The 17,846-nt window shown below is 43.0% G+C and overlaps 1 protein-coding gene across 2 annotated transcripts in view; it reads left to right on the top strand.

Annotated features, from left to right (window-relative positions):
- The window catches only part of ATP8B1 (ATPase phospholipid transporting 8B1), a 109,745-nt gene that overhangs the window by 80,502 nt on the left and 11,397 nt on the right, over positions 1–17,846 (top strand). For both annotated transcript variants that reach the window (XM_055559593.1, XM_055559592.1), the window contains exons 15-22: positions 240–396; positions 7,180–7,368; positions 9,387–9,499; positions 11,728–11,892; positions 12,645–12,756; positions 13,913–13,988; positions 16,088–16,220; positions 16,711–16,999. In XM_055559593.1, the coding sequence (XP_055415568.1) occupies positions 240–396; positions 7,180–7,368; positions 9,387–9,499; positions 11,728–11,892; positions 12,645–12,756; positions 13,913–13,988; positions 16,088–16,220; positions 16,711–16,999 (1,234 nt within the window). The remainder of the gene's footprint in view (positions 1–239; positions 397–7,179; positions 7,369–9,386; positions 9,500–11,727; positions 11,893–12,644; positions 12,757–13,912; positions 13,989–16,087; positions 16,221–16,710; positions 17,000–17,846) is intronic.

Here is a 17,846-nt window from a genome sequence, read left to right as displayed (position 1 = left end):
AAGGTCCTATTCCCAGGTACCAGGGGTTAGGACTGTAACCTATCTTTTTTGGTGGGGACACAATTCGACTCACACCAGGCTATGTTAAAACAGATACGAGCCTCTTGACACTTCAGAACATATTAAAATCCTAAGGTGATGTTTGGATGAAGACACAGCTTCCGAGACAAGTTCCTATCATCTGTGAAGCCCGAGTCGTCTGTTTTAAATGACCATTTTTCCTTCTCCGTTTCTTTCAGCCAGTGGATTTTAGCTGGAATGCGTTCGCCGATGGGAAGCTCGCATTTTACGACCATTATCTCATTGAGCAGATCCAGTCGGGGAAGGAGCCGGAGGTGCAGCAGTTCTTCTTCCTGCTGGCCGTGTGCCACACGGTCATGGTGGACAGGCTCGATGGTGAGTGTGGCTGTCGCATCTCGGACACTGGAGACCAGTTTTTGTTTTTTTTGTTTTTAGTTGACCGTGAACTCGTGCTTGGGACTCGAATGCGTATGAAGAGTTGCACGAACTAGAGGTGTTTCAGTTAGGTTTCAGTTAGGTTTCACATCTTCATCTTATACCCCAGAGAAGTATATGGCTTATGTGGCATCCTCCAGGGAGAATTGCCTTCTAGATCCTGGGTTGTATTTCCTATGGGTAGGTCTTTGCCATAGATATCCTGCAGAAGGCTTTTCAGATGTAAGGCTTCTTCTTCCTAGCAAATGTCATTGGTCTGTTTACCCAGAAGGCCAGCAGACAAAACAACTAGACCAGATCACCAACTCCTTTCTCCCTGCACCTGGAGAAAAGGACCGAATGGATAGCAGTCCAACCGTCGTCAAGTCCTTCACAGAACCCAGATACCTCCAAATTAAGTGACTTCTGAAAATTAAGTGAATTCTGAAAAGCAGAATTCTTTTTTTTGTTGTTGTTAATTTTTAAAGAAAATTATAGTTGGTTTACACTGTTGTGTTAATTTCTGCTGTATAGCAAAGTGATTCAGTTACACAGGTATATACATTTTTATGTTTCATAGTGTTTTCCGTTATGGTTTATCATAGCATATTGAATATAGTTCCCGGTGCTATGCAATCAGACCTTGTTGTGTATCCATCCTATAGAATAGTACCTGCTGACCCCAAACTCCGAATCCATCCTCCGCCACACTCCCTCTCCCTCGGCACCCGCAAGTCTGTTCTCTCTCTGAGTCTGCTCCTGCTTCCTGGATAAGTCCGTGTTGTACTTTAGATCCCGCATCTGAGTGACACCACATGGTATTTGTCTTTCTCTTTCCGATTTTCGTCACTTAGTATGATAACCTCCGGGTTCACCCGTGTTGTTGCAAATGGCATTGTTTTGTTCTTTTTTGTGGCCGAGCAGTATTCCAGTGCATGTGTACACACACCACATCTTCTTTATCCATTCATCTGTCGGCGGACATTTATGTTGTTGCCATGTCTGCAGAATTCTTAAATGCAGCTTGTGCCAGCTTTGTTACAGCAAGAGGGCCCAGTATCAATGCCAGCTAGGTATCTTATCACCTAGTCACACAGTGATACATTACATAAATACATATGTGCATACTGGAAAGAGCCAAAAGTGCCCCTTTGTTATGTGCATTCTCCACTTGTGGGCTGCCCTGGTGTCTCAGGTGGTGAAAAAGCTGCCTGCAATGCAGATCAGGATTCGACCCTTGAGTCAGGAAGATCTCCTGGTGAAGAGAATGGCAACCCACTCTAATATTCTTCCCTGGAGAATTCCACAGACAGAGGAGCCTGGTAGGCTACAGTCTATGGGGTCACAAAGAGTCAAATCCAACTGAGTGACTATCACTTACTTATTCCCCACTTCAATCAACCCAGCATAGGAACGGATGTCCTTTCTTGTTTTCTGATTCTGAGGTTTCATATGTAGAGGATGAACTCTTCAGAGGAGACATAAAAAACTAAATGTATAGAAGCTCTGTGTATCTTGCAGCAAGTTTCAAAGATACTCATTCTCCAAGGATGAATCTAATTGTGCAATAAAGCTGAGATAACAGCAGAATTCAGGTTGGGTAGATACCTGGAAGGGGCTATTAACAGGCCAAAGCAGGGAGATAGAAAAGGGTAAGATCAGGTCACGAATAACTGAAGCAGAGGTCAAAATCTGTTTGACTAGCTAAGCACATTTTACCCGTATGATAAGAATCAAGTATGATATTTTTAAGCAACTGGGTTCTCTTAGTTTTTGGCTCATTTGTAAATTTATTCTACTTTTTTTTTTTTTTTGGCATGTGTGATGGTATTATTTTGAAAGTTAACCTGCCAACTTAAGCAAGTGTGTATACATCTGCAGTCTCCATTTCCTTCTTTCTCTGCTGGGATTTCATGGGAAGAGTCCTGGGCTCTGTGCTGGAGGTGGGCCGTCCCCGTCTGGGTTCTTGCCATAACACACAATGCAGACCAGCGTTTTCTGCTGGGCAGTGGTTTCCTGCATGTCACGGGAGGAGGGCTGGAGTTCAAAGGCCTTTCCAGCCTGATAGTGTGCAGCTCTTTGTCCCACTGTCCACCGAGGCAGAATTGTACCCCCGAGGCATCTTGCCCCATGCAGCACATCACAGGCAAATTGCTCTGGACGCTGAAAGTGGAGGGCAGTTGGATTTCTAAGCACAGGAAGTAAAGGAGAGACTGATTTTGTCTTTGACCAATAAAAGCACCTTGAAAGGGTCCGTGGGAAGGGACCTTGGGGATAACAACTCCCAGTGTTACAGCTGAGAAATTCAGCCCCAGAAAGCACCCAATACCTCCTTGAGCTTGGACGACAGGTTAAAACTCATTTTAGCCGAGTCCTCTCACTCTGCCGTGCTGGTGCGCCTTTGCTCTTTCCCTCTCATTTTCCCGCTTTTACAGGAGTGGAGATTGGCTCTTCGGTCATTATGCCTAATATGAGCAATGAGGGGACTGAATTCTTTCAGGCACACTCAGCAGACAGTGGGTGTGGCCCACGTGTTGAGTATGTGTAGGAGGACACGCGGCGGCTGAGTGTGGAGCAGCTGTGTTGGTTTTCTATGGCTCTACACTAGATGCCTACAATGCAGTGGCTTGGATCATCCATTCTTTCACCCACAGCTCTTTAGATGAGATGTCTGCACAAGGCATGATGGGGTTCTCTGCCAAGGACCTCCCTAAAATCCAGGTCCGGCCACTCTGTTGTCCGGAGATCAGCATCCTCTTCCAAGCTGAGAGCAGGATCCATTGCTCTGGGGTCGCAGGACTGAGGTCTCCATTTCCTCGCTGGCTGTCAGCTGGGGCTGCTCTCTGCTCCCACAGGCCTCTCTCTCTTTCCTTGCCTCATGGTTCCTCCCCATCTTCAAAACTAGCAACCGAGAATCTCCCTCCCATCCACCCCTTTCATGCTTCAATCTCTCTCTCCCTGGGAAGAAGCCAGTCCCTTTGGAGGACTAGGGCTTCCCTGGTGGCTCAGCTGCTAAAGAATCCACTTGCAATGTGGGAGACCTAGGTTCGATCCCTGGGTTGGGAAGATGCCCTGGAGAAGGGAAAGGCTACCCATTCTAGTATTCTGGCCTGGAGAATGGGGTCTCTGTGGACTATGGTCCATGGGGTCTCAAAGAGTCGGACATGACTGAGCAACTTTCACTTCACTTTGAAATTAAAAGACACTTGCTCCTTGGAAGAAAAGCTATGACCAACCTAGACAGCATATTAAAAACCAGAGCCATTACTTTGCCAACAAAGGTCCCTCTAGTCAAAGCTACGATTTTTCCGTTAATCATGTATGGATGTGAGAGATGGACTATAAAGAAAGCTGAGCACAGAAGAATTGATGCTTTTGAACTGTGGTTTTGGAGAAGACTCTTGAGAGTCCCTTGGACTGCAAGGAGATGTAACCAGTCCATCCTAAAGGAGATCAGTCCTGGGTGTTCATTGGAAGGACTGATGCTGAAGCTGAAACTCCAATACTTTGGCCACCTGATGCGAAGAGCTGACTCACTGGAAAAGACCCTGATGCTGGGAAAGATTGAAGCGGGGAGGAGAAGGGGACGACAGAGGATGAGATGGCTGGATGGCATCACTGACTCAATGGACATGAGTTTGAGCAAACTCCAGGAGTTGGTGATGGACAGGGAAGCCTAGCGTGCTGCAGTCCACGGGGTCACAAAGAGTCGGACACGACTGAGCACTGAAAGGAACTGAACTGACTGAACTTGAGACTAACCCAATTAGTTAAGGAACACTCAGATAATCTCCTTATCTTACAGTCAACAGATTTGGACCTTAATTATATCTGTAAAAATCCCTTCCCAGCAGTACTGTGATTAGAGTTTGCTTGAATAACTGGGAGAAAGTGTGTGTACACAGGAGCAGGGTGGGGGCCATCATCGACTCTTGCCCTTGCAGAGGCTGAGAACAGAGTTTGAAAAGAAAGAAGAAAGAAAGTGAAGTCGCTCAGTTGTGTCTGACTCTTTGCAACCCCATTGACTGTAGCCTGCCAGGCTCCTCCGTCCATGGGATTTTCCAGGCAAGAGTACTGGAGTGGGGTGCCCTCTCCAGAGTTTGAAAGGCTTGGAGATATTGTCTCCACCTGAAGGCCTGAAGTGCGGATGCACTGTGAGATTGTGGTCAGAGAGATGAGTTTTAGAAGTTTGGAGCCAGGACACATCAGAGCAGTAAGGAAACTTAGGACCTGGATTAGTGGGAGTCTTTAGGAAGGACAAGCAAATTACAAACAAGGAGGATATTCAGTCTGAGGGGTAACTTGTTTTAAGACTGGTGACTAGAATTATCAGCCAGAGAAAGCTATGGAATCAGGATAATAAGAGGTGAGATTTGTTGTTTGAGCATCTTTTTTATTTGAATCAGTTCCGTGATCCACAAATTAGCTTGTACAAGAAAAGAAAGTCTCTTTGGTTGTGCCTCGGTGTGGGGTAAATAAAGAATTTTCCTACAGGAAAGGTTTCTGGGGTTAATTTTTAGTCTGGATTTCCTCCTGCAAACATTAAGTTGGAGTTTGGACCAGATCTCTGAAGTTCCTCCCATCTCTGTTAGTTGGCAATCCTGTGATTCCATTACTAGAAGAAAATGGAAGGGTTTTCTTTTAATGATAAAAATATCAGTGTTTGCTCCAGATAGGATTGTCTTTACTCATGGGAACTTTACCACCTTTTATCATTCTGTTCCTTTTTTTTTTTTGGAGTAAGTTTGCCTTCAGTATGATGTAATATATCCCCGCCAGAGAAACCTGCCGATGGGAGGGGACTGATCTCACTGCTGCTTGTTTAGCTCTGGTTAAATATTTTACCGTCTGGCATGTGTGTGTGTTTGTAGAATGACTGGATTTAGCAAGTACATTTGTAACTTCTGGTGTGTGTCTTTCTGGGTGAACAAACAGATACCAGCCTCATCTTTAATTAGTATTTGGGAGTGATGAATATAGGCTTAGAGTGAACCATCTGAGTATGTCTGTCAAGGGAGGAGAGTGTGGGGATGGGGCATTTAGCTCTACCGATAGCCTGCTTCCCTGGTGGCTCAGATGGTAAAGAATCCGCCTGCAATGAAGGATACCTGGGTTCGATCCCTGGGTTGGGAATATCCTCTGGAGAAGGAAATGGCAGCCCACTCCAGTGGAGAATGCCTGGAGAATCCCCATGGACAAAGGAGCCTGGTGGGCTACAGTGCACGGGGTCGCCAAGAGTCAGACACGACTGAGTGATTTAAGCACACAGCCCTTCACCCTGGAGCATCCGCCCTCCCCTGTGGACAGATGGTGTAAAGAGATGCCCGTCTGCGGACTGCAGCCTGGTCAAACCGTGGTGGGAAATGAAATGCCTTTTCCTGTGAAAATTCATCAGACCATAGACATACTTTTCATTCTACTTGGAAGTGGAAGAATGAAGAGTTGAAAAACACAAACTCTTGGACAGGGAGAGCTTTTTTAAAATAAATGTTTTTGTTTTGTTTTTTTTAACTGACGTACAAAGATAAGCATATAGCTCAGTGAATTTTCACCAGCCCAATACTCCCTTGTCATGAACGCCCAGATTTTTACAAACACAACATCATACCTCCCTTAGATGCCCTTCCCTGTTCCCTCTCTGTCATTGCCCCTCCAGAGGTGAGTACTGTCCTGACTTTGAATAGTGCGGGTTAGCTTTATCTGCGGCGGGTTCGTGTAGATGGAGGTAGGTGGTTATGTACTTGTGCTGTCTGGCTTCTTCACTCAGCATTGAGAGGTTCACTTCTGTCGTGAAGCAAGTTTGCAAGTTGTGAAATAAATGTGGTTGCCCGTTATTTAACTTTCAAAATCAAGATATTGAACAGATTGATACATTTTGAGATTTTTTTAAATTAGGAGACTATAGCTAAGGTGAAGAAGGTTCTAGAGAGAAGATAACCTGGTACAATCCTTTTAGAGAACAAGTGAGTAATGCGTGCAACAGCAGGCTTAAAAATTCTCAGTGTTGTTTACCTCAGTGTTTTCATTACTAGGAAGCTCTCCTTAGAAAATAGGAAAACCCTTATACACATAAAGAATCCTTATTACAGTGTTATTTTGGGGAGTAAAAATATTATAGAAAGGCGGTCACACATTACATTCACAGGTTACATTTCTTTAAAATAATGCATAGAAAGAATTTTTAAAGCTGTGATAACATGCTCAAAATGCAGTGTTAAAATCACCAGGATGTAAATGTATATTTAGCAGGCCAGAAACCATTAGAGAAACAGGCATTTCTAGAAGGACAGAAAGAAATTGTAAAAAGCTATCAACAGTGTCATTCTTCCTCTGGATGGTGGGGTTATGGGGTTTTCTTTTTTCCCCTATTCTTGGCCAGATTTTTTTTTTTCACTTCTAGTTCATATTACTATTTATAATCAGAAATAAAAGCTTAAAAACTGTGAACGTTGGCATACTCCTTAAGAATCAGCGATGTGCTTTCTTGGGGATGTTTTGGGCTTTGCAACAGAGTTGGCCCTCTGTGTCCATGATGCAGGCTGCCAACTATATCTACTGTAGTCTGCCACTTTCTAGAAGGGTCCAGAGCATCCATGGCATTTGTTATCTGCGGACACTCCTGGAACCAATCCCCCATAGGTCTCAAGGGATCACTGGACATCCTCACCCCCGTGTGAACTGCACTGGTGAACACTTGGTGGCCAACTCAGCTTTTCTGGTTTTCTCTCTTGCCTCTTCTGTCAGGTCAACTCAACTACCAGGCAGCCTCTCCTGACGAGGGCGCTCTCGTAAGCGCCGCCAGGAACTTCGGCTTTGTCTTCCTCGCCAGGACCCAGAACACGATCACCATCAGTGAGCTGGGCACGGAGAGGACCTACCATGTTCTTGCCCTTTTAGACTTCAACAGTGACCGGAAGCGGATGTCTGTAATTGGTAGGTCTCCCTCAGAGTATGTCTTTCAATCATTCACTGAGATGCTGCCTCTTGCACACTTTACTTAGCAACACCAGGATAAAACAGGCAATGAATGAGCCCCTTGGCTCCTGGAGGACTTCCTCAGACTTGTTGAAACTAGTGTTTCCTCGCGTCATTCTACACAATGTCCATCACTCAAAGGGACAAACGCAGTAGATCTGAACCTTGCATCACGTCTTCAACGATGTGGGCTGTCAGCTGTGAAATCTGGGTGGCAGCTCCATGGCTGGTAGACCCACAGCACGAGCTTTTCTATCGTGACTTGCTCCACGCATTTCTGCTGGGGCCTTGCGGGATGTCTGGGACAGGAGAACAGCGAGGCTGTGCTTACGAATGAAGATTCTCCCTCCAGCTCAGGCGCAACGTAACAGGAACCCAGGAAGAAGCAATGATCACTTCCTGATATTGAAATGTTTTCAGTTCATAGTGTGAAATCATTGCAAACTTACAGAAAACTTGCAAGAACGCTTTAAAGAGTCCTGTAGTTTCTTCCATATCCGGTTGTCAGCATGGGTCACAAGTTCTTTGTCATTGTTATTTATAGGTTCTTGTTTTCTGAACCATTTGAGAGTCGATTAAGGGCATTGAGGTCTAATGTCCCTTTCCCCCAAATACTTAAGTAGGTTTTTCTTAAGATCAAGAAACTGCACTTATTGTTATGTCCAGTATGGTGATCAGAATCAGAAAACTCAACAGTGCAGTGTTATTATCTAATCTACACAGTGCTTTCAAGTTTCACCAGGGATTTTCTTTCTGATTCAGGACTCCACCCAAGATGCCACACTGCATTCAGTGATCATTACTCTGGTCTCCTTTATTCTGTGAGAGTTCCACAACCTGATTTTGATCTTCTGCACATTGACATTTTTGAAAAGCACAGGGCTGTTACCTTGCGGAGAGTCCCTCAGTTTGGGCTTGTCTCATGTTCCCTCATGACTAGATGTAGATGGTGCCCTGTTGGCAGGAAGGGTACCTAGATTGGTGCCGTGTCCTTCCCAGCACAGCATATCAGAAGGTACATGATTGCAGGTCACATCAGCTTGGATCACTTGGTTAAGTGACGTCTGTAAGATTTTCCACCATGAGACTGAGTTTTTAATTTTTATTTTTTAATTGGAGTATAAGCAGTTTACAATGTTGTGCTAGTTTCTGCTGTACAACAGTGTGACTCAGCCTTAAGGTAAGCGTACACATATCCCTCCTCTGGGCCTGCCTCCCATCCTGCCGTCCCGCCCTATGTGGGCAGAGCTGAGCCCCCTGACCCTAACCCTACCCTCCCCTCCCCTCCCCTCTTCCACCACGCCCACAAGCCCGTTCTGTTTGCAGGGCAGGAATAGAGATTCACTTTTTAACCAATATAAAAGTTTAGCTGCTTCCTGATTTAGTCTCATCTTACTGATACTATTACTGAATTAAATGATTAGTCTCATTTTGACTGAGTGCTTCCTGTGGGCCTAACACTGATCTGGGCTGATGATCATGCCTGGCAAATACCTTAAGAGAACTCAAAATCTAGTTAGTGGTGAGACACGTAATGCAATTAAAGTACTTCAGAAATCAAAAAAGCCCAGAAAATGGTCATAAGGAGTCATGTTAATGGCTGAGAATTAAAGGCAGTGAGTGTTGTGGATTTATAGATAAGAAGGGTTTCTGCTGGCTGGCATGGACCAAGAAGTCTATATGGAAAAAAACCAACACACAGTAGGGAGCCAATAAATATTTGCTCAAAGAATAAGCAAGCATATGGAAAACTGAGCTGACTAAAGGAATCTTTTCATATTTATTTCACTATTACATTCTATGTAGGCTTACCAATTGTTGAGAGCAACATTTTTCTAGGTCCATTGCTTATTTTAAACTAATTAGGAATGATTAGCACTGTAACCGTTCAGAAGATTAACTGTATAGTTTTCTTTTAAGAAGTCAAACATTAACTTGATTATTGGCTTTTCCTTCTCTCTCTTACTTTTTACTAGTAAGAACCCCAGAAGGCAACATCAGGCTTTACTGTAAGGGCGCCGACACTGTGATTTACGAACGGTTACATCAAACGAACCCTATGAAACAAGAAACGCAGGATGCCCTGGATGTAAGTCTCACTTCCACTCTTTATGCCACGGATTGCAAACTTCCTTTCTGGTACTATCTCTGCAGCTGGAGTGAAAGCTTTATGCTACCTGTTGACCCTTCTGCTGTCTTGGTGTAGTTGAGTGGAAAGAGCACCCAAGTAGGAATATGGCAGGCTGGTTCTGATTCTGCCACAGAGGCTGACTTCCTAGGAAACCACTAACGAGCTCAGTGCATCTAGGTTGGCAGGACCTGCAGGACTGACCCAGGAGAAAGGCTGGTCTTTCTTCCAGGGACCTTAAGCAAGTTACATAACCATCCTGTGCTCTCATCTCAGTATCTGTGTGGCCTCCAAGAATTCCAGTGTCCTATGTACAGTGAAGTCAAGAGAACATTCCTATAGGATGGGACATGAGAAAGCAGTCCACTGGATAATCGATGTCTTTGTTAGAGAATCAGTTTGGTCTTTGTTACTTCAAACTCGCTATTTTAGGGGATGATGTGGGCGCGAGAGAGTCGACACGGGTGAGGAGCTAAGCATGCACACGTGTGCTTGGTTCAGGGATACTGCCGTTTTTCAGAAGGCTTCTGGAAATCTGAGAACTGTATGCCCACCCTCATGTTGTTTGGTTTTTATATAATGATGGCAGTGAAGCCTGGAGGGTGAATCATTAATTGCCAGTATGAACCATCCCCAGTCCCATCGCTTCATGGGAAATAGATGGGGAAACAGTGGAAACAGTGGCTGACTACTTTTCTGGGCTCCAAAATCACTGCAGATGGTGATTGCAGCCATGAAATTAAAAGACACTTACTCCTTGGAAGGAAAGTTATGACCAACCTAGACAGCATATTAAAAAGCAGAGACATTACTTTGTCAACAAAGGTCTGTCTAGTCAAGGCTATGGTTTTTCCAGTGGTCATGTATGGATGTGAGAGTTGGACTGTGAAGAAGGCTGAGCACCGAAGAATTGATGCTTTTGAACTGTGGTGTTGGAGAGACTCTTGAGAGTCCCTTGGACTGCAAGGAGATGTAACCAGTCCATCCTAAAGGACATCAGTCCTGGGTGTTCATTGGAAGGACTGATGCTGAAGCTGAAACTCCAATACTTTGGCCACCTCATGCAGAGAGCTGAGTCATTTAAAAAGACCCTCATGCTGAGAAAGATTGAGGGCAGGAAGAGAAGGAGACAACAGAGGATGAGATGGCTGGATGGCATCACCGACTCAATGGACATGGGTTTGGGTGGACTCCGGGAGTTGGCGATGGACAGGGAGGCCTGGCTTGCTGCGGTTTGTGGGGTCGCAAAGAGTCGGACACGACTGAGTGACTGAACTGAACTGAACTATCCCCGCATGGGGATAGTTCATACATGGAGCAACTTGCACAGTCCCCAGCACTTAGTCAGTGCTCAATAAAGGGGTCTTTTTCCCCTCCACTTGAAGGGTCTGAGTTTGGGGGCCAAAGATCCTTCAGAAAAAGTCCGCTAAATATGTTGTTTCCTAGGAGAGGTCACATTTTAAGGTTATATGTGTGTTGCTGAAACAGTTACAGTGGGTAGTTCCTCATGAGAATTTGAATGAGGGCGGTCTAATCAAATACATGCAGAACTTGCCAGTCTTTGAAAGCAAACCCTTACTTGGGCGAACCCGTTCTGCTATTTTGACTGACAAGATGTGACTGTGAAGTAATGAAACATTTTTACTGGTTCACATTTTAGCTATTTTAAAATGGCTTAAATCTGTTTGCCATGATTAAACTTTACATACTCTTTTTCATGAAAATGTTTTATCTCAGCTTTAACCATGGCGTGTGTCTTTCAGAACTGGTTTGAGGGACTAAGGCTTGGTTGAGAGTTCATAGTCTTTGAACTTGTAACTGTTTGTGGGAACAAATTGCAAAGTTGTCAGGTCTGGTTTACAAAACCTTTTACCACAAGGCACCATCCTTGGTGTCTTATTTTCTTAGTTGTTAAGGGTTTTTTGTTCATTCTCATGACTTGGTTTACAAGAGAGTTATACTATTCCCTTTAATTAGGGAACCACAAATAAACACTCCTAAGATTTTGAGAATTCTTAGGAAAACAAAGTATTAGTATTTGTTTACTCTCCTCTATGGAAGGTATGTGTACAGAATCATTTCACAGTCTCTTTTTAAATTATCTTATTGTATTACTGCAAAATGAGATTTCAAACGTACATAAAAATAACTGTTCTTTGGGTGGTTGGATTGTCTTTTAAATTAAACAGATCTTTGCCAGTGAGACTCTTAGAACACTGTGCCTTTGCTATAAGGAAATTGAAGAAAAAGAATTTGAAGAATGGAATAAAAAGTTTATGGCTGCCAGTATAGCCTCAACCAACCGGGATGAAGCTCTGGATAAAGTATATGAGGAGATTGAAAAAGATTTAATTGTGAGTTTTAACCTTTGTAACTTTCCCCTTGATATTCTGAACAGAATTGGAGATCTTATTAAGTTTTATTCATTTTTAATCTCACTCTTGAACTACAATTCAAACTGCAGTATTTGAAACTGGTACAGTGGAACTCAGTCATTTGAATTTTTTTAAGCAAGCAAAATAGCAGTTGCCATTATGAGAAAACAAAAGACAGAAAACACTATGAGATTCTGATTCTATTATTTTAATATCACTTATTAAAATTCATTTTATACAATAATAAGCCAGCATATACTTATTACACTATGAGAATTACTGAGATGATTTATGTTGTGCAAAATCTTGAAATAAGAAAAATAAGCCATTCGTAGAGACTTTCCAAAGTTTAATACTTATTGCTTGTAGAGTTTTGATGAAAAGGAAATGTTCAACAGATAGTAAGCACTGACCTTTAGCAAAAGAAATTGGTTTGTATCCATGTAAAGTAGTATACACACAACAAAATTATATATTTTTATATTTTTAATGTCCTTGATTGGTACTTACATTTTTGTCTTGGTGAATTACTGTAAGGAAAAAGACTTGGGCTGCTTGGTTTTTGGTGAATGTGGAACACGGCAGCCTTCCCAGTTAATGCTGGCTGCTGGCCCCTATAGCGCAGCAGCTGGGGTGTATTTAGCCCATCTGCTTTTTACAGGTTGGCCGACTGCAAATACAGAACATTTTTGGCTTATTTGCTAATTCCTTTCTGTGAATGTACATTCCAGCTATTAGGAGCAACAGCTATTGAAGACAAGCTGCAAGATGGAGTCCCAGAAACCATTTCAAAACTTTCAAAAGCTGACATTAAGATCTGGGTGCTCACTGGAGACAAAAAGGGTAAGTCAGTTTGCAGGGAAACCTATCTGTTAATTCACAAATATCCATAGCTCCTGTCTCCCCTGCTTAAGGGGACCTTCTCAGACTTCGCATCCTGCACAAGCACCGTCTGTTTCCCTTGGGCAGAGATGCTTTCCGTAAGAAGTCCTTCTGTGTTGCTCCAGCCTGCCCTGGCCACCTCCTTCCCAAAACTCCCTCTGCGGCAGAGTCTCTTCCTCGTAACTGAGCTCCTGCTCATGTGCTGCTGGCTGTCTTCAGTCTTCTATCTCTGCCCGACATGGGGTCCCGTTCTCAAAGGGCCAGCTCTCTGGGCCCTTCTGTCCCAGCACTGTACCGTCTGTTGGGCAGAGAGCAGAAGAGCGTAACATGCTGACCAGCAGCTTTGGTTTTCTTTCCTCTTTTATTGCTTGAAAATTGTAATTTTATCCCCACGGGAAGATTCTAATTTTTAAATTCAGAGCTCAACAAGGAGTTGATTGTTGTGTTATTGTTTCGGTTGATTTTTTCACTCCAAAAGCCTTCCATGGGAAACTAGATCATTTGTCTTATCCTGACATTATTGGTGGATTACACACTCTGATAAGCTAAGGAATTAAGTCCCTACCTCAAACAAGTGGGGGTGGGGGTGGAAAAGGGGAGAAAATGCCCAGTAGGAGCCACATGTGAGGGTTTGTGGAAATGGCTACCCTTCCCACCTCGTGTGTGTGTTAGTCACTCAGTCCTGTCCGACTCTGCGACCCCCTGGACTGTAGCCCACCAGACTCCTCTCTCCATGGAATTCTCCAGGTGAGAATACTGGAGTGGGTGGCCATTCCTTTCTCCAGGGGATCTTTCCGACCCAGATTAAACCACATGAACTAGATGTGTTCAGTATTTCAATGAACATTGATTTTATTAAATAACCAGCTTACACATTTGATATTATATTTCATTATTAAAAACATCTTCACCAGACGTTGGCTTATTAGACTTATTACAGAGAAAAGGATTTGTTTCCTTTAGTGATGTCTAGACATTGCTACAAAAAAAAAAAAATCAAAAAGTGTATTTGATTGAATCTGGTTGTTTTATTAATTGAAAAAATTGGTACTAAATGAAGCCCATTATTAAATTCATCAGTAGGAATGACATTTGGCTTCATTTTTTTCTATTGTAGAAACTGCTGAAAATATAGGATTTGCCTGTGAACTTCTTACTGAAGATACCACTATCTGCTACGGGGAAGATATCAGGTGAGTAAGGGCCTGCAGTGAGAATATGTAACATCTCATTTTTATAAAAACAAGACTGGACAGTAGACAGATTCAGAGAGATGGAGCTAGAACATGTCACTTGAGACAGTTTCCTCAAGTTTAAGTGAAACAGGAGACAACAGGCAGCTCCAAGTCACCACACTTCAACCTTCTGTTGTAGTGAAACTTGAGGCCTTATTTGCCTTTTCAGGGGCTGTTTTTCGGTATTTCTTGCAAGCCCTCAGCACTTGCCTGCTGAAAAAGGAAGTGGACTTGAGATATCACTGACTAATTATGAATTAGATTTCATATTTTTTCTCTTCCAGCCTTTAGTGATTTGTCTTGATCACTCCTTATTTTCAACTTGAAAATGAGAAGTTAATGTGGAAAAAGAACAATAGCTACCAGATCTCCTAGTGCAGTGGTTCTCAAGCGGGGTGAGGGAGGTGGGGACTCTGCCCTTGGGAACATCTGGCGATGTCTGAAGACATCTTTGGTTGTCGCAGGGGGAAGGAGGGGTGCTCCTGGCTTCTAGTGGGGTAGCGGCCAGGGGTGCTGCGAAGCATCCTACAGTATCTGTAACAGCCACATATAACAAAGAATCAGCAGTGCCAAGGCTGAGAAACCCGTTCTTGAAGGTGAAGACTAAAGACTCTATGCGTGTAAGACGGAAAATCCTGACTGAGAGTTAGGAGAACTGAGTCCTCGTTGCATTCTTCCCATCAACTTGTTGCAGGCAAATCACAATATCTCTCAGACTTAATTTCCCTGTTTGTTAACATGACGAGTTGGGTACGTACAGTCCCTTTTACTCCAGGATTCCATGCCTCACTTTCATATCATGAGCTGTGTGTGGTCTTCTCAATAACTTGTTGATAGAAAGCACAGAGAATAACTCGAAGGCAGACGTAACTTTATGTGGAAATAAGGTGTTTTTCCTGCCCAGCAGCACTCACTGTTGATACCACACTAGGGCTCACCCCATATTATAGTTCTGATCAAGGTTGCCTTCCTTCTGTTGCTTGTGAACACATTTTCAACTGTATCTTCTTTTAGCCACCTTTGGCAAATTAATAAAGTACCCAGAACATGGTGCCTCTGTGGTAGAGGAATCAAGATTTAGTAACATTATATGTCACTTGATTTAAAAAAATGGGCAAAAGGCTTGAATAGCTATTTCTCCAAAAAGACATATAAATGGCCAATAAGCATATGAAATAATGCTCAACATCACTAATCACTAAAGAAATGCAAATTAAAACCACAGTTTGACTTAACATTGACTTAGGATGACTACCATTTTAAAAACACAGAAAATAGTGTTTGTACAAGTATATGGGAAACTGGGAACTTGGTGCACTGCTGGAGAATATAAAACAGTGCGGTCACTGTGGAAAACAGTGTGATGATTCCTCAAAGCATTTTAAAATAGAATTATCATGATCCAGCAGTCCCACTTCTATATACATATCCCAGTGAATGAAGAGCAGGGACTTGAAGAGAGATCTGCAAACCCACGTTCACAGTGGCATTGATCACAATAGCCAAGAGGTGGGAGCACCTAAGGGTTCACTGACGGATGAATGGACAAACAAAATGTGGTATATCCACATGGTGGAATGGTGGGGCTTCCCTAGTGGCTCAGACAGAAAGGGTATTATTCAGCTTTAAAAAGGAAGACCATTTTGACAAATGCTACAACGTGAATGAACCTTGAGAACAGTGAAATGAGCCACTATTAACTGAAATAAACCAATTACAAAAAGGCATGTACTGTATGATTCCATTATGTGAGTTACCTGGGGTGGTCATATTCATAGAAACAGAAAGTCAAGTGGTAGTTACCAGGAGCTGGGGGAAGGGGAAACAGGGAGTTGTTATTTAATGAGTATGGAGTTTCATTTTGAAAGATGAAAAAGTTCTAGAGATTAGCAATGTGAATATACATACCACTACTGAACTGTATACTCGTATAGTTAAAGATAATAACTTTTATGCTAATGTGTTTTTTATTGCTATTTTTAAAAGATTATATGTCAAAATTATCTCCCAATCAAGGGCATGTTCTTGGTCTTATACACACTTAAATTTTTCCCCAGTGCTCTTCTTCATACAAGGCTGGAAAACCAGAGGAACAGAGGGGGAGTCTATGCAAAATTCGTACCCCAAGTGTATGAACCTTTTTTCCCATCTGGTGGAAACCGTGCCTTAATAATCACTGGTTCTTGGTTGGTATGTATCATTAGCGTCTCTCCCTTTGGCTCAAACTAAAGCAGGTCATCCTGAACCAATTTTAGACGGTTTCATATTAATTACCAATGTTAAAATCTGTTAGCCTATAAATGAAAGGGCAATTTCCTAAGCCTGAGAGTTAATATTATATAATACATAAAATAAGTGAAACATACAATAATATATGATATATATAATATTATGATATGTATATGCTACATATGATCATATATTATATGTAATATTATTATATGATATAAACTGGTAGCAGTGGTTACTACTAGTTTGTCAACTAACAGAAAATTTTAATTTTCTCCATTGTACATTTTAAAATTTTCTGTAATTTTATAGAAAATATTTTATAATCAGAACAGTATCATCAATAACGTAGGCCCAGAAATATCCCTCAGATGATTAAAATCTTGGGAATGGCACTCTTGATATAAAATCCCAAACAGACTGTAATCTTTCCCCCTCCTTCATTTCACAGAATGAAATCCTTCTCGAGAAAAAGTCCAAGAGAAGTAAGATTCTGAAGCTGAAGTTCCCCAGGACAGAAGAAGAGCGGCGACTGCGGACGCAGAGCGTGAGGAAGCTGGAGGTGAGGAAGGAGCAGCAGCAGCAGAACTTCGTGGACCTGGCCTGCGAGTGCAGCGCGGTCATCTGCTGCCGCGTCACCCCCAAGCAGAAGGCCATGGTGGTGGACCTGGTGAAGCGCTACAAGAAGGCCATCACGCTGGCCATCGGGGATGGCGCCAACGACGTCAACATGATCAAAAGTGAGTCTCGCCCACAGGCCAGCTTGGCCAAACGGGCCAAAAAGCTTGATCAGATTTTTCCATAGCGTCTAATGGAAAAACCCACACAAACTTTTTAGCTAGCCCAGTAGCAGATGAGTTTCATGTGGGTGGCCTATCCTTGTTTCCTTCTATTGCATATGTTTGGATTTGGTGTTTTGTTTTCTCTTGCTGCTTCCCCTCCTGTATTTCTTTAGGGTTTACTGAAAACCCTACTATATAATACGTTTTGCAAAAATCTCTGCTGAGGTTGGCATAAATTGTTGAATTCTGTTATTTGTTTGGGGAATATTACTCTCCCACACCTAAGCATTGTTTTCTGGGGCTTTCTTCTTGCTGTTGGTAAACTGTTGAACTTCACCATTGGGTGACCTTGTGTGAGCTCAGAGTAACACACTTGGCATTGAAGCAAAGTTCCGATGTGGCCACAACATTCTCCTGGCCTCCCAAGGTCTTTTTACCTTTTGGAGGACCCTCAGTTCAGTTCAGTCGCTCAGTTGTGTCTGACTCTTTATGACCCCATGAATTGCAGCACGCCGGGCCTCCCTGTCCATCACCGACTCCCGGAGTTCACTCAAATGAAAGGATTGACTCCTATCTTGTGGAAACAGTTTTGCTGGTATTAAAGCATTCAGAACCAAATCCACAGCAATATGTCTGAATCCTGGTCCTTTTGTTTCCCTGTAGAACTTGTAAGGGGTATCTTGTAATGAAAATGCCTGAATGAGATCTGAATACTTGCCTTCATCCTAATACCAACATGCTGTGTCACCCTGGGTTCATGCTCAGGCGTCAGCTTTCTCATTTGAGAACAAGAGAATTGTCTCTG

This window comes from Bubalus kerabau, chromosome 21 (assembly GCF_029407905.1).
Source record: "Bubalus kerabau isolate K-KA32 ecotype Philippines breed swamp buffalo chromosome 21, PCC_UOA_SB_1v2, whole genome shotgun sequence".
NCBI classification, from domain to species: domain Eukaryota; kingdom Metazoa; phylum Chordata; class Mammalia; order Artiodactyla; family Bovidae; genus Bubalus; species Bubalus kerabau.
The sequence above is the reverse complement of the archived record's forward strand: the minus strand, read 5'-3'. Positions and strand labels throughout refer to the sequence as shown.